General features: G+C 43.4%; 1 protein-coding gene across 1 annotated transcript in view; it reads left to right on the top strand.

The window, feature by feature from the left end:
- The first annotated feature begins 10,116 nt into the window (after window positions 1-10,116).
- Window positions 10,117-17,630, top strand: part of LOC139560558 (calsyntenin-2-like) — a 258,095-nt gene continuing 250,581 nt past the window's right edge. Inside the window, exon 1 of the mRNA XM_071377438.1 lies at window positions 10,117-10,402. Coding sequence (XP_071233539.1) covers window positions 10,330-10,402 — 73 coding nt within the window. The 5' untranslated portion in view covers window positions 10,117-10,329. The remainder of the gene's footprint in view (window positions 10,403-17,630) is intronic.

The following is a 17,630-nucleotide window of genomic DNA, read 5'->3' as shown; positions in this document are numbered from 1 at the left end:
TTACAATTATTTTTGCTGAACTACAATCTGGAAGTTCACTGTGAATGAAATAGATACAGAGACATTCTCATCAATAATTACGGATAAATTAAATCGTTTTCCCCTTTTACTGCTTAACCCCTTGTATTTGCCATTGAGCTTTTAGTTTTTTTTAAATGACTTTGATCTGACCCCCTGTGGAGAATATGATGAATTGCAACCAAACTCAGAACGTTGTCCATGGTGCTGAATATCCAAACGAAACAGTAAGAAATATATATAGAGAAAAAGAAAACACAGGAGAGGAGATTAACAATAATTCAATGGAATACATTTACTGCAGCATATGGAACAAAAAGAGATCTCCCTGCCAAAGCCTTCACTTGAACAGATTGCCCTCATAAGATGAAAAAAAAAAACTTGAATCAATTATTCATAGACTTCCATAACAGAGACAGGCGTAGCTGCAACCTATAACCGCCTAAACATACATAATGGGGCAACCACATGGGACTATGTGGATGAAAGACAAGGGCCGTTGCATTTGATGGTACAAAATGCAGGTAAAACAGTTACTGCCATATTATGTATTAAAGTTTCCGGTTATACGTAATCCTTTAAAAGAGGTATACATGTCTACTGATATTAACAGGTGAAAGTACAGTATTGTGGTTTGAATCCAAACAGCAGCTGTCTATGGTGCACCAGATTGGGCATTTGCATTAGTGCAATATTTGCATCTGTAGGGGGAATAAAACAGAAGGTAGCTGAAAAAAGGATTGAATAAATGTAAAGAGAGGGAATTAAATCAGTTTAAGGAGAGAGTCTTAAATTTCCCTTCTGAAAAAGACAGATGCACACTAGTATGAGCGCTTAGTAAAGCTGGCCTTTAAAAACAGCTATCTTTAAGTCCTTTCTCCTGAGGTACAAGACATGGCTATATACAGGGAGTAGAAAATAACATGGCTATATAAAGGGAGTACCAGTACCGAGTCGATGTGCAGGGGTACAAGGTAATTGAGGTAGCTATGAACAGTACATATAGGTAGGGGTAAAGTTACTAGGAAACAGGATAGATCAAAGACTTAGCTGTATCAGCAGCATACAGTATGTGGAGTAGTAGCAGCTACTTGTGTGTGAGTGTGTATGTCGCGTAAGAATGCATGTGTACGCATGTTATGTGTGTTGGGGTGTCATCTATCATCTATCCACCGGATGTATACCAAACTCACTAAAAGTGGCTTCTCTTGAAAAATAGCACTGAGACTGCACTTGTGAAGATGGTAAATTACCTTTTAATGGTGTCAGACCGAGGTTCTGCATCTGTCCTCGTGCTCCTGGACCTTAGTGCTGCTTTTGATACCATCGATCACCATATTCTTTTGGAGAGATTGGAAACCCAAATTGGTCTACACGGACAAGTTCTGGCCTGGTTCTGTCGGAAAGATATCAGTTTGTCTCTGAGGATGGTTTGTCCTCTGACAAATCAACTGTAAATTTCGGTGTTCCTCAAGGCTCCGTTTTAGGACCACTATTGTTTTCATTATATATTTTACCTCTTGGTGATGTCATTTGGAAACATAATGTTAACTTTCACTGCTATGCGGATGACACACAGCTGTACATTTCGATGAAACATGGTGAATCCCCAAAATTGCCCTCCCTGGAAGCCTGTGTTTCAGACATAAGGAAGTGGATGGCGGCAAATGTTCTACTTTTAAACTTGGACAAATCAGAGATGCTTGTTCTAGGTCCCAAGAAATAAAGAGATCTTCTGTTGAATCTGACAATTAATCTTGATGGTTGTACAGTTGTCTCAAAGGACCTCGGCGTTACTCTTGACCCTGATCTCTCTTTTGAAGAACATATCAAGACTGTTTCAAGGACAACTTTTTTCCATCTACGTAACATTGCAAAAAATCTGAACCTTTCTGTCCAAAAATTATGCAGAAAAACGTATCCATGCTTTTGTCACTTCTAGGTTAGACTACTGCAATGCTCTACTTTCCGGCTACCCGGATAAAGCACTAACTACAGTTCAGTTTGTGCTAAACACGGCTGCTAGAATCTTGACTAGAACCAAAAAATGTGATCATATTACTCCAGTGCTAGCCTTAACTGGCTTCCTGTTAAGGCAAGGGCTGATTTTAAGGTTTTACTACTAACCTACAAAGAATTACATGGGCTTGCTCCTACCTATCCTTTCGATTTGGTCCTACCGTACATACCTACACGTACGCTACGGTCACAAGACGTAGCGTACGTATAGAGCTCCTATAGAGCTCCATTTTTATGGAATGGTCTGCCTGTCCATGTGAAAGACGCAGACTCGGTCTCAACCTTTAAGTCTTTATTGAAGACTCATCTCTTCAGTAGGTCCTATGATTGAGTGTAGTCTGGCCCAGGAGTGTGAAGGTGAACGGAAAGGCACTGGAGCAACGAACCGCCCTTGCTGTCTCTGCCTGGCCGGTTCCCCTCTCTCCACTGGGATTCTCTGCCTCTAACCCTATTACAGGGGCTGAGTCACTGGCTTACTGGTGCTCTTCCATGCCATCCCTAGGAGGGGTGCGTCACTTGAGTGGGTTGAGTCACTGACGTGATCTTCCTGTCCAGGTTGACGCCCCCCCCCTTGGGTTGTGCTGTGGGGGAGATCTTCGTGGGCTGTACTTCGTGAGATATCCCTCTAGTGGTGTGGGGGCTGTGCTTTGGCAAAGTGGGTGGGGTTATATCCTACCTGTTTGGCCCTGTCTGGGAGTATCGTCGGACGGGGCCACAGTGTCTCCCGACTCCTCCTGTCTCAGCTTCCAGTATTTATGCTGCACTAGTTTTTGTATCCCCGGGCTAGGGTCAGTCTGTTATATCTGGAGTATTTCTCTTATCTTATCCGGTGTCCTGTGTCCTGTGTGAATTGAAATATGCTCTCTCTAATTCTCTCTTTCTTTCTCTCTTTCTTTATTTCTCTCTCTCGGAGGACCTGAGCCCTAGGACCATGCCTCAGGACTACCTGGCCTGAAGACTCATTGCTCTCCCCAGTCCACCTGGTCATGCTGCTGCACCAGTTTCAACTGTTCTGCCTGCAGCTATGGAACCCTGGCCTGTTCACTGGATGTGTGATCTGTCCCAGACATGCTGTTTTCAACTCTCTAGAGACAGCAGGAGTGGTAAAGATACCCTGAATGATCGGCTATGAAAAGCCAACTGACATTTACTCCTGAGGTGCTGACCTGTTGCACCCTCGACAATCACTGTGATTATTATTATTTGACCCTGCTGGTCATCTATGAACATTTTAATATCTTGGCCATGTTCTGTTATAATCTCCACCCGGCACAGCCAGAATAGGATTGGCCACCCCTCATAGCCTGGTTCCTCTCTAGGTTTCTTCGTAGGTTCTGGCCTTTCTAGGGAGTTCTAGGGAGTTTTTCCTAGCCACCGTGCTTCTACACCTGCATTGCTTGCTGTTTGGGGTTTTAGGCTGGGTTTCTGTACAGCACTTTGTGACATCAGCTGATGTAAGAAGGGCTTGATAAATACATTTGATTGATTGAATGATTAGTATGTGTGAGTTTGTGGGTGGAGCCTAGTGTGTGTGTAGAGAGTCAACGCAAGAGAGATAGTTAAAAAAAGGGTCAATGAAGGTAGTCCGTGTAGCCATTGGATTAGCTATTCAGCAGTCTTGTTTATCAGTCTTATGGCTTGTGGGTAGAAGTTGTTCAGGGTCCTGTTGGTTCCAGACTTGGTGCGCTGTTACCTCTTGCCATAGCACAGTCTATGGCTTGGGTGGATGGATTCTTTGATGATTTTTGGGGCTTTCCTCTGACACTGCCTGGTATAGAGGTCCTGGAAGGCAGGGAGTTCGGGCCCAGTGATGTGGTTCGGTGCCTTTCAGTTGCCATACAAAGCGCTGATGCAGCCAGACAAGATGCTCTCAATGGTGCAGCTGTAGAACTTTTTGAAGATCTGAGGGGCCCATACTAAATTTTTTCAGCCTCCTGAGGGGGAAGAGGCGCTGTCGTGCCCTCTTCACAACTGTGTTGGACCATATTCATTCCTTAGTGATGTGGACACTGAGGACCTTGAATATCTCGACCTGCTCCACTACAGCCCCATTGATGTGGATGGGGGGGTGCTCGCCCCTCCGTTTCCTGTAGTCCTTGATCAGCTCCTTTGTCTTGTTGACGTTGAGGGAGAGGTTGTTGTCCTGGCACCACACTGCCAGGTCTCTGACCTCCTTCCTATAGGCTGCCTCTTCGTCGTTGGTGATCAGTCACTGTCGGGTCGTCAGAGAACTTGATGATGGTGTTGGACTCCCTGTTCACTCCCTGTTCACCCATGCTATCATGGGTACAGGAGGGGACTAAGTACACACCCCTGGTCAGCGTGGCGATGTGTTGCTGTCTACTCTCACCGCCTAGGGTGTCCCGTCAGGAAGTCCAGGATCCAGTTGCAGAGGGAGGTGTTCAGTCCCAGGGAACTTGGTGTTGAATGCTGAGCTGTAGTCAATGAACAGCATTCTTACATAGGTATTCCTTTTGTCCAGGTGGGTTTAAAAAAATAAGAAATATTGAATCTTTATTTAACTAAGCAAGTCAATTAAGAACAAATTCTTATTTTCAATGCCTACCAAAAGGCAAAAGGCCTCCTGCGGGGATGGGGGATAAAAAAATAAATAAAATAACAATTATAGGACAAAACACACATCCCGACAAGAGAGATAACACAACACTACATAAAGAGAGACCTAAGACAACAACATAGCATGGCAGAAACACATGAAAACACATCATGGTAGCAACACAACATGGCAGCAGCACAACATGGTTCCAGCACAAAACATGGTACAAACATTACTGGGCACAGACAACAGCGCAAAGGGCAAGAAGGTAGAGACAACAATACATCACGCGAAGCAGCCATAACTGTCAGTAAGCTTGTCCATGATTGAGTCTTTGAATGAAGAGACTGAGATAAAACTGTCCAGTTTGAGTGTTTGTTGCAGCTCGTTCCAGTCGCTAGCTGCAGCGAACTGAAAAGAGGAGCGTCCCAGGGATGTGTGTGCTCTGGGGACTTTTAACAGAATGTGACTGGCAGAACGAGCATTGTATGTGGAGGATGAAGGCTGCAGTAGGTATCTCAGATAGGGGGGAGTGAGGCCTAAGAGGGTTTTATGAATAAGCATCAACCAGTGGGTTTTGCGACGGGTATACACAGATGATCAGTTTACAGAGTAGTATAGCGTGCAGTGATGTGTCCTATAAGGATCATTTGTGGAAAATATGATGGCCGAATGGTAAAGAACATCTAGCTGCTTGAGAGCACCCGTACCTGCCGAGCTATAAATTACATCTTCGTAATCTAGTATGGTAGGATCGTCATCTGAATCAGGGTTAGTTTGGCAGCTGGGGTGAAAGAGGAGCGATTACGATAGAGAAAACCAAGTCTAGATTTAACCTCAGCCTGAAGCTTTGATATGTGCTGAGAGAAGGACAGTGTACCGTCTAGCCATACTCCCAAGTACTTGTATGAGGTGACTACCTCAAGCTCTAAACCCTCAGCGGTAGTAATAACACCTGTGGGGAGAGGGGCATTCGTCTTACCAAACCACATGACCTTTATTTTGGAGGTGTTCAGAACAAGGTTAAGGCAGAGAAAGCTTGTTGGACACTAAGAAAGCTTTGTTGTAGAGCGTTTAACACAAAATCTGGGGAGGGGCTAGCTGAGTATAAGACTGTATCATCTGCATATAAATGGATGCGAGAGCTTCCTACTGCTTGAGCTATGTTGTTGATGTAAATTGAGAAGAGCGTGGGGCCTATGATCGAGCCTTGGGGTACTCCCTTGGTGACAGGCAGTGGCTGAGACCGCAGATGTTCTGACTTCATTCACTGCACTCTTTGAGAGAGGTAGTTAGCAAACCAGGCCAAAGACCCCTCAGAGACACCAATACTCCTTAGCTGGCCCACAAAAATGGAATAGTCTACCGTATCAAAAGCTTTAGTCAATAGAAATAGCAGCACAACATTGCTTAGCATCAAGGGCAATGGTGACTTTATTTAGGACCTTTAAGGTTGCAGTGACGCATCCATAACCTGAACGGAAACCAGATCGAATACCCGAGAGAATACTATAGACATCAAGAAACCCTGTCAGATGATTATTGACAAGTGTTTCCAAAACTTTTGATAAACAGGGCAAAATAGGAATTGGCCTATAACAGTTAGGATCAGCTTGATCTCCCCTTTTAAATAAAGGATGCACCGTGGCTGCCTTCCAAGCAATGGGAACCTCCCCAGGGAGGAGAGACAGGTTAAAAAGGTCAGAGATAAGCTTGGCGACGATAGGGGCAGCAACTTTAAAGAAGAAAGGCTCTAAACCATCTGACGCAGGGAGAACTTTGTAGCGGGGCAGGGGAAATAGAGGGAGGAGCATCGGGGATAGTCGCATTAGAAGGGGTGGGAGATGAGGAAATGTTGGATGGGCAAGGAGGCATGGCAGAGTCAAATAGGAATCCTGACTTAATGAAATGGTGATTAAAGGGGGCTCAGCCATGTGCTCCTTGTCAGTAACAACCACATCATCAACACTAAGGGACATGGGCAACTTTGAGGAAGAGGGTTTATTCCCCAGGTCTTTAACCGTTTTCCAGAACTTCTTGTGGTTAGACCCACAGAGAGAGAACTGCTCCTTAAAGTAACTAACTTTGGCCTTCCGGATAGCCTGAGTGCACTTATTTCTAATTTGCGTGAACAAGTCTTTTTCAAGGAACACCTTCAGTGCTCGGTTGTCTCCACCAAGTCTGTCCCCAAACAATTTCATGGTTTTACACAGTAAACTTTCAAATAACTCTTTGTTGACTGTTGCTGGGTGTTATCGGCCACCATCAGCACCGGCCTGTACCCTAAATGCCCTAAGCTCTCTCCTGGCCCCTTACACTAAGTCTGAATTTGTCTTGCCGAAAAAGGTTATAACCAGAAAAGTTAACATCAGTGTTCAAAACACTCTTTCTTAACCACGTCTCAGTAATGACAAACAGTGGGCAGTGTGTGCAATAGAGATTGCGTCATCTTTGGATCTGTTGGGGTGGTATGCGAATTGGAGTGGGTCCAAGGTGTCTGGGATGATGGTGTTGATGTGAGCCATGACCAGCCTTTTAAAAAATGTAATAGCTATAGATGTGAGTGTTACACGGTGATAGTCATTTAGGCAGGTTACCTTAATGTTCTTGGGCATGGGGACTGTGGTGGTCTGCTTGAAACAACTTTGGTATTATTAAATGTTTGCATTGTTGAATTTGATAAATAGTTAGCTTGCTAACATTTAGGAGGACTAATGGTTTGCTTAGCTAGCAAGTCTGTTTGTTAGGTTATCAAGGAAACTAGGCCTGCTGTAGCTAGCTCAGCCAAGTCACATTAGATCCACTACAGTATTAGACGTTTGTCCAGGTCCCCAGAATGTCGGAAGATGCCTTCAATACTGTCCACTGGGGCAACATGAGCGCCTATTACCATCTAGTAGGCTCGCGGCTAGCTTGGGTGGTGTTAAACCGCGAGCTATGGCTCAGAGGATCGCTGGTTCAATCCCAGTGCTAGGTAATCATTTGTAGTTTTTCTGTTTTTACCCTATCCCAAACATTCACCCTTAACTTAACCAGTGTGAATTAATGCCTAAACTTAATCCTCCTCCTGGACAAACGTTGAATGCTGAATTGAGACCGTGAGTTCTTGTTGAGCTAGCTATCTACTTGCTAGCAACTTCAGAACACATTTCTACCAGAAAGTGTGTGTGTGTGTGTTACAATTTTGGGCCATGGTATAAGTGATATAATCACCTCAGGGAACTTTGAATACTATGGGAAATAATACAACTTAGTGTAAGGTAAGCTCCACTCCACTGCACATCAAGGCACACATCTTCCACGTCATCCATTATTTTCCATAGCCCCTCCTTCATTATCCCTTACCTAAATTTAATTAAATGCCTTCAGATGCCATGCATATCATGTAGGCTGTGTAAAACTACTACTTACAGATACAGAGGCAATAGAGAGATAATGTTAGATATTATATCTTCCATATATTTTATATAATTTAATCTGTATGTATTGTGAAAACTACGATATGAATTGCCTCATTGTTGACAAAAGTTTTTCTAATCTAATATATTTTACTGAACAAAATATAAACGCAACATGTAAATTGTTGGTCCCATGTTTCATGAGCTAAAATAAAAGATCTCAGAAATGTTCAACATGCACACAAAGCTTATTTCTCTCAAATTTTGTGCACGAATTTGTTTACGTCCATGTTAGTGAGCATTTCCCTTTTGCCAAGATAATCCATCCACCTAACAGGTGTGGCATATCAAGAGCTGATTAAACAGCATGATCATTACAGAGGTGCACCTTGTGCTGGGGACAATAAAAGTCCACCCTAAAATGTGCAGTTTTGTCACACAACACAGTGCCACAGATGTCTCACGTTTTGATGGAGGTGGCAATTGGCATGCTGACTGCAGGAATGTCCACCAGAGCTGTTGCCAGTGAATTTAATGTTCAGCGAAATGAAGTGAAATTGTTGCATGTGGCGTTTATATTTTTGTTTAGGATACAGTATATATTTCATATCTTCCAATATCTTGCCTAATTGTGTTATGTTCCCTGGTTACAGAGTAGTTTGAAAAGCCCTTGGTGCCATGGATGAACTTGTACAAATCTGTACAGAAAAGCTAAGATGATAAAAGCTGTCACGCCTGCTCCCGCTCTCCCTTCCTTGCCCAGCACTACGCACTCCTGCCACCATCATTACGCACACCTGCTCCCCTCGTCACGCGCATCAGCGATTCATTGCACTCACCTGGACTCAATCACTTGTGTTATTTCCTCCCCTATATCTGTCTGTTTCCCAGCTCTGTTCCCCGCTTCAGGATACATTTACGTTTGTCGTTTTGTTACCCGGTTCTGACACTGTTCCTGTCCTGTTCCATGACTGTGCTATATAAAATGTTCACTCTCCGTACCTGCTTCTCATCTCCAGCGTCGGTTCTTACAAAAGCCTTGTTTTTTGGCTTCATAAGTGCAATACAATGTTCAAAGACCACCTTGTGTGGAGCTACACAGCCTTCTACCACTACTTGAGCGCCCCGGTATATTGTTTGATCACTCGGATTAATGTGAAGCAACCTTTCACTGATAGGAATGGGCATTCTGCAACATTCTCTAGGGTTCAATAAGTTACAATGGTTTTACCACACACACAATAACACACACCCACACACACACACACACACACACACACACAATAACACACACACACACACACACACACACAATAACACACACACACACACCAGTTTACTGTCTCCTCTCCTACACCCCACCGCTCATCACACCCACTCTAATGAGGCAAACACACACAAGTACATTGGTGTAACCAGTTATTTTCCTCTGTGTCTCTGACTCTAGGGACATTCTTCATTCTCCCCCTGTCCCCAGACAGCATGAGGCAACACCACAGGGCTTAACACACACACACACAAACACACACACACATAAACTTACACACACACACACACACACACTAATCCTCACCACACACAACAGAGGCAGGGAATGTTGTGAACAGAATAAAAGAGAAATCAGACATATTGCAACAGGGTTACTTCATTTGGAAGAGTTCAATCTGGAGGGGGCACAGATGTACCATAGGTTTTAAGCCTTTGTCAGGCTATTGATGGAATTGTACAATAGCCTACACAGAGCTGTGCCGTTGCAGTAGTTTCGTTATAGTTTAATATCAGCAAAAGTAACATTCATATGATTGATAGAAGATGATGTATTGCTTTGTGGTCATTGTGGTTTATAGTATAGGCTACTGTTGTAAGCAACTTCATAAGCGACTCAAAGACTCCTACTCTTACATTATGCTGCACTAGAATGTAATCTATTCCATTAATAAAATATGTATGATTAAATGTAAATGCTGGTGATGATAAACAGACTGAATTGATAGGCTAATCAAGTCGAACACATCTTAAGCAGATCAATTAGGCTACATGATGATGAAGCTCGTTATATTTTTCACAGCGTGACGTAGCAGTCTAGTCCCGGGGCGCGCTGAAATATGTGTCCCGTCCCCTCCCGATATCAAAGGCTCAGCCAGCCACGCCAAACCATCGCTCCACCTAGTAGACTGTTGACTGGCACAGCACGCTTTCTGTCTCTCGCAGTCAGCTTCAGTTCCCCGCTTACTTCGCATTGAGAAGGTGTGTCGAACAGATATTGAAAGAAAGTAAGGTAATATCAAGTGAGAGAGAGAGCGGTCGTCTTGTGTTGCTCGAATTCGTTCTCCCATCATGGAGATGCGTGGAGTGCCATTTGCGCTGGTTTGGGTGGTTCTGGGGCTGTCCTGCATTCTCGCTGGAAAAGGTAAGTGATAATGAAAACTTGCTTATAGATTGTGATTCTGTATAGTGGGGCATTGATAGACGCGATCGTTGATTTCAAGAAGGATTTTCAGATTTTTCTTTACTATTTGAACTAAAGCTGTGCAATGGATTTTTTGAAAATAAGAGACATTCATGAAATTAATAATTCAACAGAAGCTTTCTTGATGTTTGATGCATGTCAGACAGCAGCCTACAGGCTACAACATATGTTGTCGAGCCCCTTGGAAGTTACCAGCATTTTAGTTTAAAGGGGTTTCAAGGGTTGCAGTTTATTTATGCCATCACCAACCTTGGTAAAACAGCATATCATCTATTTTACTAACTATCCATTTATCGGTAATAATTGGAGGGTGTGTGCTGCAAATGAGGCGGCTATTTGTATTTGTATTTATTAGGGATCCACATTAGCTGCTGCCAAGGGGGTCCAAACATATTAAAGCACTTACATTACCTATAAAGCAAAAGATAAAACAGCACATCATATAACATTATTACACATTTACATTTACATTTAAGTCATTTAGCAGACGCTCTTATCCAGAGCGACTTACAAATTGGGGGGGACTGTAGATATGTATTGTAGATATGTATACCACTACATATCTACAATACAACATGTTTAATACATAAATACAACAATATCACAATGTGTGCATATGCATGTGTCTGTACCTTTGTGTGTGTCTCTTCACAGTCCCCGTTGTTCCATAAGGTGTATTTTTGACCTGTTTTTAAAATCTGATGCCATGGATAGGGAAGGACCTCATTGACTGTTCACACAGCACTCTGTCCAGCGCACTGGCGCTTGTAGACTAGGCTATAGTAGGCTAGTAGACATGAGAGGAGTATGGTAGTTAGGCTATTTGTAATAATGCCTACTCGTATTCTCACCTTCAAAGTACCGCAGAGTCATGTTGTCTAAAAAGGGCATAATCGGTGCACAGCGACTCTAATTGAGTCTCAAGGGTGGTTGGAAAATTACTGAATCAGAAAACATTGAACACATTGTTAATTCAGAATGCATATTAGCCATTCAATTGGTCAGCTGAGAAAGGAACAACTGTAATTAAACAGTAATTATTACTCTGTTGTTAATGTAGTGATTTAGGGGTAACTGCTTAAGTGATGCTTGATCCAGCAACCTTACAGCTTCAAGGTGAGTACACCGCCCATTTCAAAAAGGTCTAGCTAAACGTCTTGACATATGTCTTGACTCCACTACAGCAATGTAATGTCAACGAGAAGGTGGATGTGACTGACCTTGAAATGAACCTGCAACTAGGATTGGAAGGACTTTACCGTGATTGTATTCTCTCTCCATCATATTGTATTTACTGTATGTGACCTTATTGGCCTCAACATGTAGGAGTAAGGAAAGAAAGACTCCTGAACTGTGTGTGTGTGTGTGTGTGTGTGTGTGTGTGTGTGTGTGTGTGTGTGTGTGTGTGTGTGTGTGTGTGTGTGTGTGTGTGTGTGTGTGTGTGTGTGTGTGTGTGTGTGTGTGTGAAACATATGCTGTGTGTGTGTGTTTTTGCGTGAGTGAAATAGAGAGATCTATGAGAGTGTGATCAGGTTCGGTTGTGTGACAACCCGAGACAAAGTCATTTGACTAAGATGTACCTTCTGGTACATAAGAAAGAACGTCCAAAACAGACATACACCACCACAGAAAAGATAGAGTGAGAGAAAGACAAGAGCGCTGAAAGAGAGAGAAAGAGAGAAAAACAGGGTCAGATTTATGAATGCCTTTTCAGGAGAGGCGCTACATTATCCGAGTGGCACATAAATTGTGTAGGTGAAGTGGAACGTTTGAACATAACTCAGGCTTTTCATGCGCGACTTAAGAACGCGGCAGTGCCTGGGAACTGTTCTGCCCACCTTCTCTTTCTCTATCTCTCTGGCTCCCGCTCCCCCTCTCGCTCTTTCTCTCTGCCTCGCTCGGATGACGTCGTTGGGGAGGCAGATAGACGGGGGGAAATGCCTCGAGATGGAGAACGGAGCTCTTTCAACCGCGCTCCACACTTGTCGTTCTCTCTCTCTCTCTCTCTCTCTCTCTCTCTCTCTCTCTCTCTCTCTCTCTCTCTCTCTCTCTCTCTCTCTCTCTCTCTCTCTCTCTCTCTCTCTCTCTCTCTCTCTCTCTCTCTCTCTCTCTCTCTCTCTCTCAAGTGTCTTATCTTGAGATGTTTTTCTTCATTTCAAGGGCTTACTGGTCAGATGTAAATGTAAGATGTTTTGTCCTCTGTTTCTCTCTCTTTCTCCCTATCTGTCCCATTTTCTACCCCATCTTTTCATTTCTTCCCTCCTTCAATCTCTCCCTTTCTCTCCTTTACCCTCTCCCGTTCTCTTCCCGCCATCCCATGTCTTTGCGTAACATATTTGCTTGGCGTGCTGGTTTGTTAAGGGGACGTCAGGCCTTTGTTGAGCCGAACAGTTATGGAAATGAGCTGCTTCATTTAGGCGTTAATTACACAGCATGCCTCATTAGAGTGGCCATGATGAGGCGTGGGATGGAGAGGAAGAGCCGGTAAACTGGGATGGGGTGTGTGTGTACATGCTTATGTGTGTGTGAGCGCCAGCTGGTCAGATAGCCCTGGTGGGTCCCTTTGGTCAGCACTGCTCAATCTGTGCTGAAAAAACATTTCATGCAGCATTGAGCTCTGACTCAGACACATTCCCACTCACACACTCACACACACCGCTGCACCCCCACCCCCTACACAAACCATTTCCCCAATCTATCCATCCTCCACCAATGGCAAGTTGTCAGCAGAAAAGCCCACTCAATTACAGTGGGGCGCTGCTCTGGAGGACTGGCATATCCCAGCAAGCCGTTCCACTCTTTAGACAGAGTGTACTCTAAAGAGAGAGTGATCAAGAGAGAGAGAGCAGTAGAGAGGGAGGGAGTGCATCCGTTATGTCCGTGTCTGTGTGTGTGTGTGTGTGTGTGTGTGTGTGTGTGTGTGCGAAGCCGCCAAGCAGACTGAGTTTACAGAGAGGGAACACTACACTACACTAGACATGGAGCCACCACTCTGGCAGCTAAGCTTTGCTCGATAGTTGAATTGATTTCTTGTAATGTGTGTTAGTAATGTGTGTTAGTCTGTACAGTATTTAGACAGTCTTTTGTGTGAGGTGTGCGTGCATGAATGAACAGTATGTGCTTATCAGAGAGAGAGAGAGAGAGAGAGAGAGAGAGAGAGAGAGAGAGAGAGAGAGAGAGAGAGAGAGAGAGAGAGAGAGAGAGAGAGAGAGAGAGAGAGAGAGAGAGAGAGAGAGAGAGAGAGAGAGAGAGAGAGAGAGAGAGAGAGAGAGAGAGAGAGAGAGAGAGAGAGAGAGAGAGAGAGAGAGAGAGAGAGAGAGAGAGAGAGAGAGAGAGAGAGAGAGAGAGAGAGAGAGAGAGAGAGAGTTTGTTAGAAAGTAAACTTGTCTGTGAGAGAGAGAGAGATTCTTCAGGACATTGTTTTTCCACCTGGGAGGGAGAGGAACTGACTGCAGCTGTTTCAGTCTCCAAATCACACCTGCAGTGTGCCTTGTCAGCTAGCATCTCTCTCTCTCTCTCCCTCTCTCTCTCTCGCTCTCTCTCTCACTGTCTTCCTTTCTCTCTATCTTGCTTTGTAGCCCTTCGCCTCCCCATTGCTATCTATTTCTCTGGACCTCAAACAGTGAAGAAAGGGATGTACCAAGCTGTTTTTAATTACAGTTCCAACATAAACCTATTAGCATGAAAATGGCTCTGCGTGTGCATATGTATATCAGTGAGTGTGTGTGTGTTTATCAGTTAGAGAGATAGTAGTGTGTGTGTAGGGTGTGTGTGTGTGTGTGTGTGTGTGTGTGTGTGTGTGTGTGTGTAGGGTGTTTGTGTGTGTAGGGTGTTTGTAGGGTGTGTGTAGGGTGTGTATGTGTGTAGCGTGTGTGTAGGTGTGTATGTGTGTGTCTGTAGGGTGTGTGTAGGTGTGTGTAGGTGTATGTGTGTGTGTAGGGTGTGTCTGTATAGGGGTGTGTAGGGCAGGGGTTTAGGGGGTTGACACGACAAGGGGCGGTGTGTATGTGTGTGTGTATCTGTGTGTATGCATGTGTGTGTGTGTGTGTATCCGTGTGTGTATCCGTGTGTGTGTGTATATCTGTTTGTGTGTGTGTGTATCCGTGTGTGTGTGTGTGTGTATCCGTGTGTGTGTATGCATGTGTTTGAATGTTTATTACCATCCAATAACAGTAGTGTCTGTTGTGCAGTGATAGTGCTGACAGAAAGTTACATCCTCATGTGCCACGGACGACATTGGTCACAGGGAAACACGATGCGTGACTGACAATAGGGCAAGACCAACTACAAAGGAAGAGCTTGAGAGAAATAGAACTAAAACAGAACTAAAAAGAAGTACACCAGAAGAGATGCTCTGATTATGTGATAGATGGGAGAAAGAGAACTAGAGAGGGTGTGTGAGGGAGAGAGAGAGGGTGTGTGAGGGAGAGAGAGGGTGTGTGAGGGAGAGAGAGGGTGTGTACAAACACACACTTGGTTCACCTGAAGCTACGTTCACAGCTTGGGGAGCGAGGGACCACAGCGGGGTGGAAACATTTAAAGCGTGCCCCCATAAAAAGGAAGTATTAATTTTAATGATGCGTCTGACAGTCAAAGGGATTATCTTCCTCTCTATTTTCCCTCCCTATCTCCCCCTCTCTCTCTATCCCTTCTCTCTTTCTACCCTGCAGCGACACATTTGATTTGGTTTAAATGTGTCGGCACAAATGTGGCTGTTTCTCTGTCAGACAATTGTCATATTTTAGACGTTGCTCACCTGAATGGAGCCGTCAGCTTCGACAAGAATGAAATTTGCCGTACTACAAAGCAGTTTTCCTCCCTATCCTCCACCTCTCTCCTTGTCTCTCTTTCTTTCTATCCCCTTCTCTTTCAGTCAGTCAGACCTCCCTACCCTCTGTCTAAATCTGCACATTGGCCACAAGGTGTGGTGGTCTTAGATTAACTGAGGTCACTGTCATTTGCTGGAGCTTGGCTTCCTTATACATTGAGTGTACATGACATAGTCTGTCCAGGTGAATCCAGGTGAAAGCTATGATCCTTTATTGATGTCACTTGTTAAAACTACTTCAATCAGTGTAGATGAAGGGGAGGAGACCGGATAAAGAAGGATTTTTAAGCCTTGAGACAATTGAGACATGGATTGTGTATGTGTGCCATACAGAGGGTGAATGGGCAAGACAAAATATTTAAGTGCCTTTGAACAGGGTATGGTAGTAGGTGCCAGGTGCACCGATTTGTGTCAAGAACGGTCGACCACCCAAAGGACATCCAGCCAACTTGACACAACTGTGGGAGGCATTAGAGTCAACATGGACCAGCATCCATGTGGAACGCTTTTGACACCTTGTGGAGTCCATGCCCCGACGAATTGAGACTGTTCTGAGGGCAAAAGGGGGTGCAACTCAATATTAGGAAGGTGTTCTTATTGTTTTGTACACTCAGTGTGTGTGTTACCTCTCTCCTAGAGCTCCTCTTTGGTCCTGAATCCCTCATTTATCCTGATTCTATTTCTATGGTTTGATCTGTATTCTACTGTAACATGATTCTATTTCTGTGGTTTGAACTGTATTCTACTGTAACATGATTCTATTTCTATGGTTTGACCTGTGTTCTACTGTAACATGATTCTATTTCTATGGTTTGACCTGTATTCTACTGTAACATGATTCTATTTCTATGGTTTGACCTGTATTCTACTGTAACATGATTCTGTTTCTATGGTTTGACCTGTATTCTACTGTAACATGATTCTATTTCTATGGTTTGACCTGTATTCTACTGTAACATGATTCTATTTCTATGGTTTGACCTGTGTTCTACTGTAACATGATTCTATTTCTATGGTTTGATCTGTATTCTACTGTAATATGATTCTATTTCTATGGTTTGACCTGTATTCTACTGTAACATGATTCTATTTCTATGGTTTGACCTGTATTCTACTGTAACATGATTCTATTTCTATGGTTTGACCTGTATTCTACTGTAACATGATTCTATTTCTATGGTTTGACCTGTGTTCTACTGTAACATGATTCTATTTCTATGGTTTGACCTGTGTTCTACTGTAACATGATTCTATTTCTATGGTTTGACCTGTATTCTACTGTAACATGATTCTATTTCTATGGTTTGACCTGTATTCTACTGTAACATGATTCTGTTTCTATGGTTTGACCTGTATTCTACTGTAACATGATTCTATTTCTATGGTTTGACCTGTATTCTACTGTAACATGATTCTATTTCTATGGTTTGACCTGTGTTCTACTGTAACATGATTCTATTTCTATGGTTTGATCTGTATTCTACTGTAATATGATTCTATTTCTATGGTTTGATCTGTATTCTACTGTAATATGATTCTATTTCTATGGTTTGACCTGTATTCTACTGTAACATGATTCTATTTCTATGGTTTGACCTGTATTCTACTGTAACATGATTCTATTTCTATGGTTTGACCTGTATTCTACTGTAACATGATTCTATTTCTATGGTTTGACCTGTGTTCTACTGTAACATGATTCTATTTCTATGGTTTGACCTGTGTTCTACTGTAACATGATTCTATTTCTATGGTTTGACCTGTATTCTACTGTAACATGATTCTATTTCTATGGTTTGACCTGTATTCTACTGTAACATGATTCTATTTCTTTATGTTATGGAGTGGAGGAAGATAGACACCCCAGGGGCTTGATAAACTAGTCTGAACTGAACACCTAACTAAAGGGTCCAGGAGTGTGTGTGTGTGCGTTCGTCTGTATGCATGTGAGTGTGCACGTGTGTGTGAGAGAGACTAACGCACGAGTGTGGTTCTCCTAACTACCTCCGTTACACCTGCGTACAGTTTTGACAGGCTCGGTGCTAACTAAGGCCTTTTAATAAACCATCCATCTGCCATGAGCCTGATCACAGCTTTGTGACTAATTAGCCTCTCTTCATTAAGAGCACGTCGTTAGCAGACCTTGGATTTCTGAGCAAGCTGTCCTGAAATGTCACAATGCTACTGCAGTTCTCTCTATAGTGTAGGGTCTAATGCTAACTTAAGGTGTAGACGCATACATTAAATTCTTGTGTAAAATGGGTATTGATGTCAATGGGAGTTTGATGTTAAGCATGTTTGAAGTTAGTTTTATATACATGTTAGGTCCTGTATATGTGG

Source organism: Salvelinus alpinus, chromosome 30, assembly GCF_045679555.1.
Source record: "Salvelinus alpinus chromosome 30, SLU_Salpinus.1, whole genome shotgun sequence".
Classification (NCBI taxonomy): Eukaryota; Metazoa; Chordata; class Actinopteri; order Salmoniformes; family Salmonidae; genus Salvelinus; species Salvelinus alpinus.
This window is presented reverse-complemented; position numbering and strand designations above follow the sequence as displayed.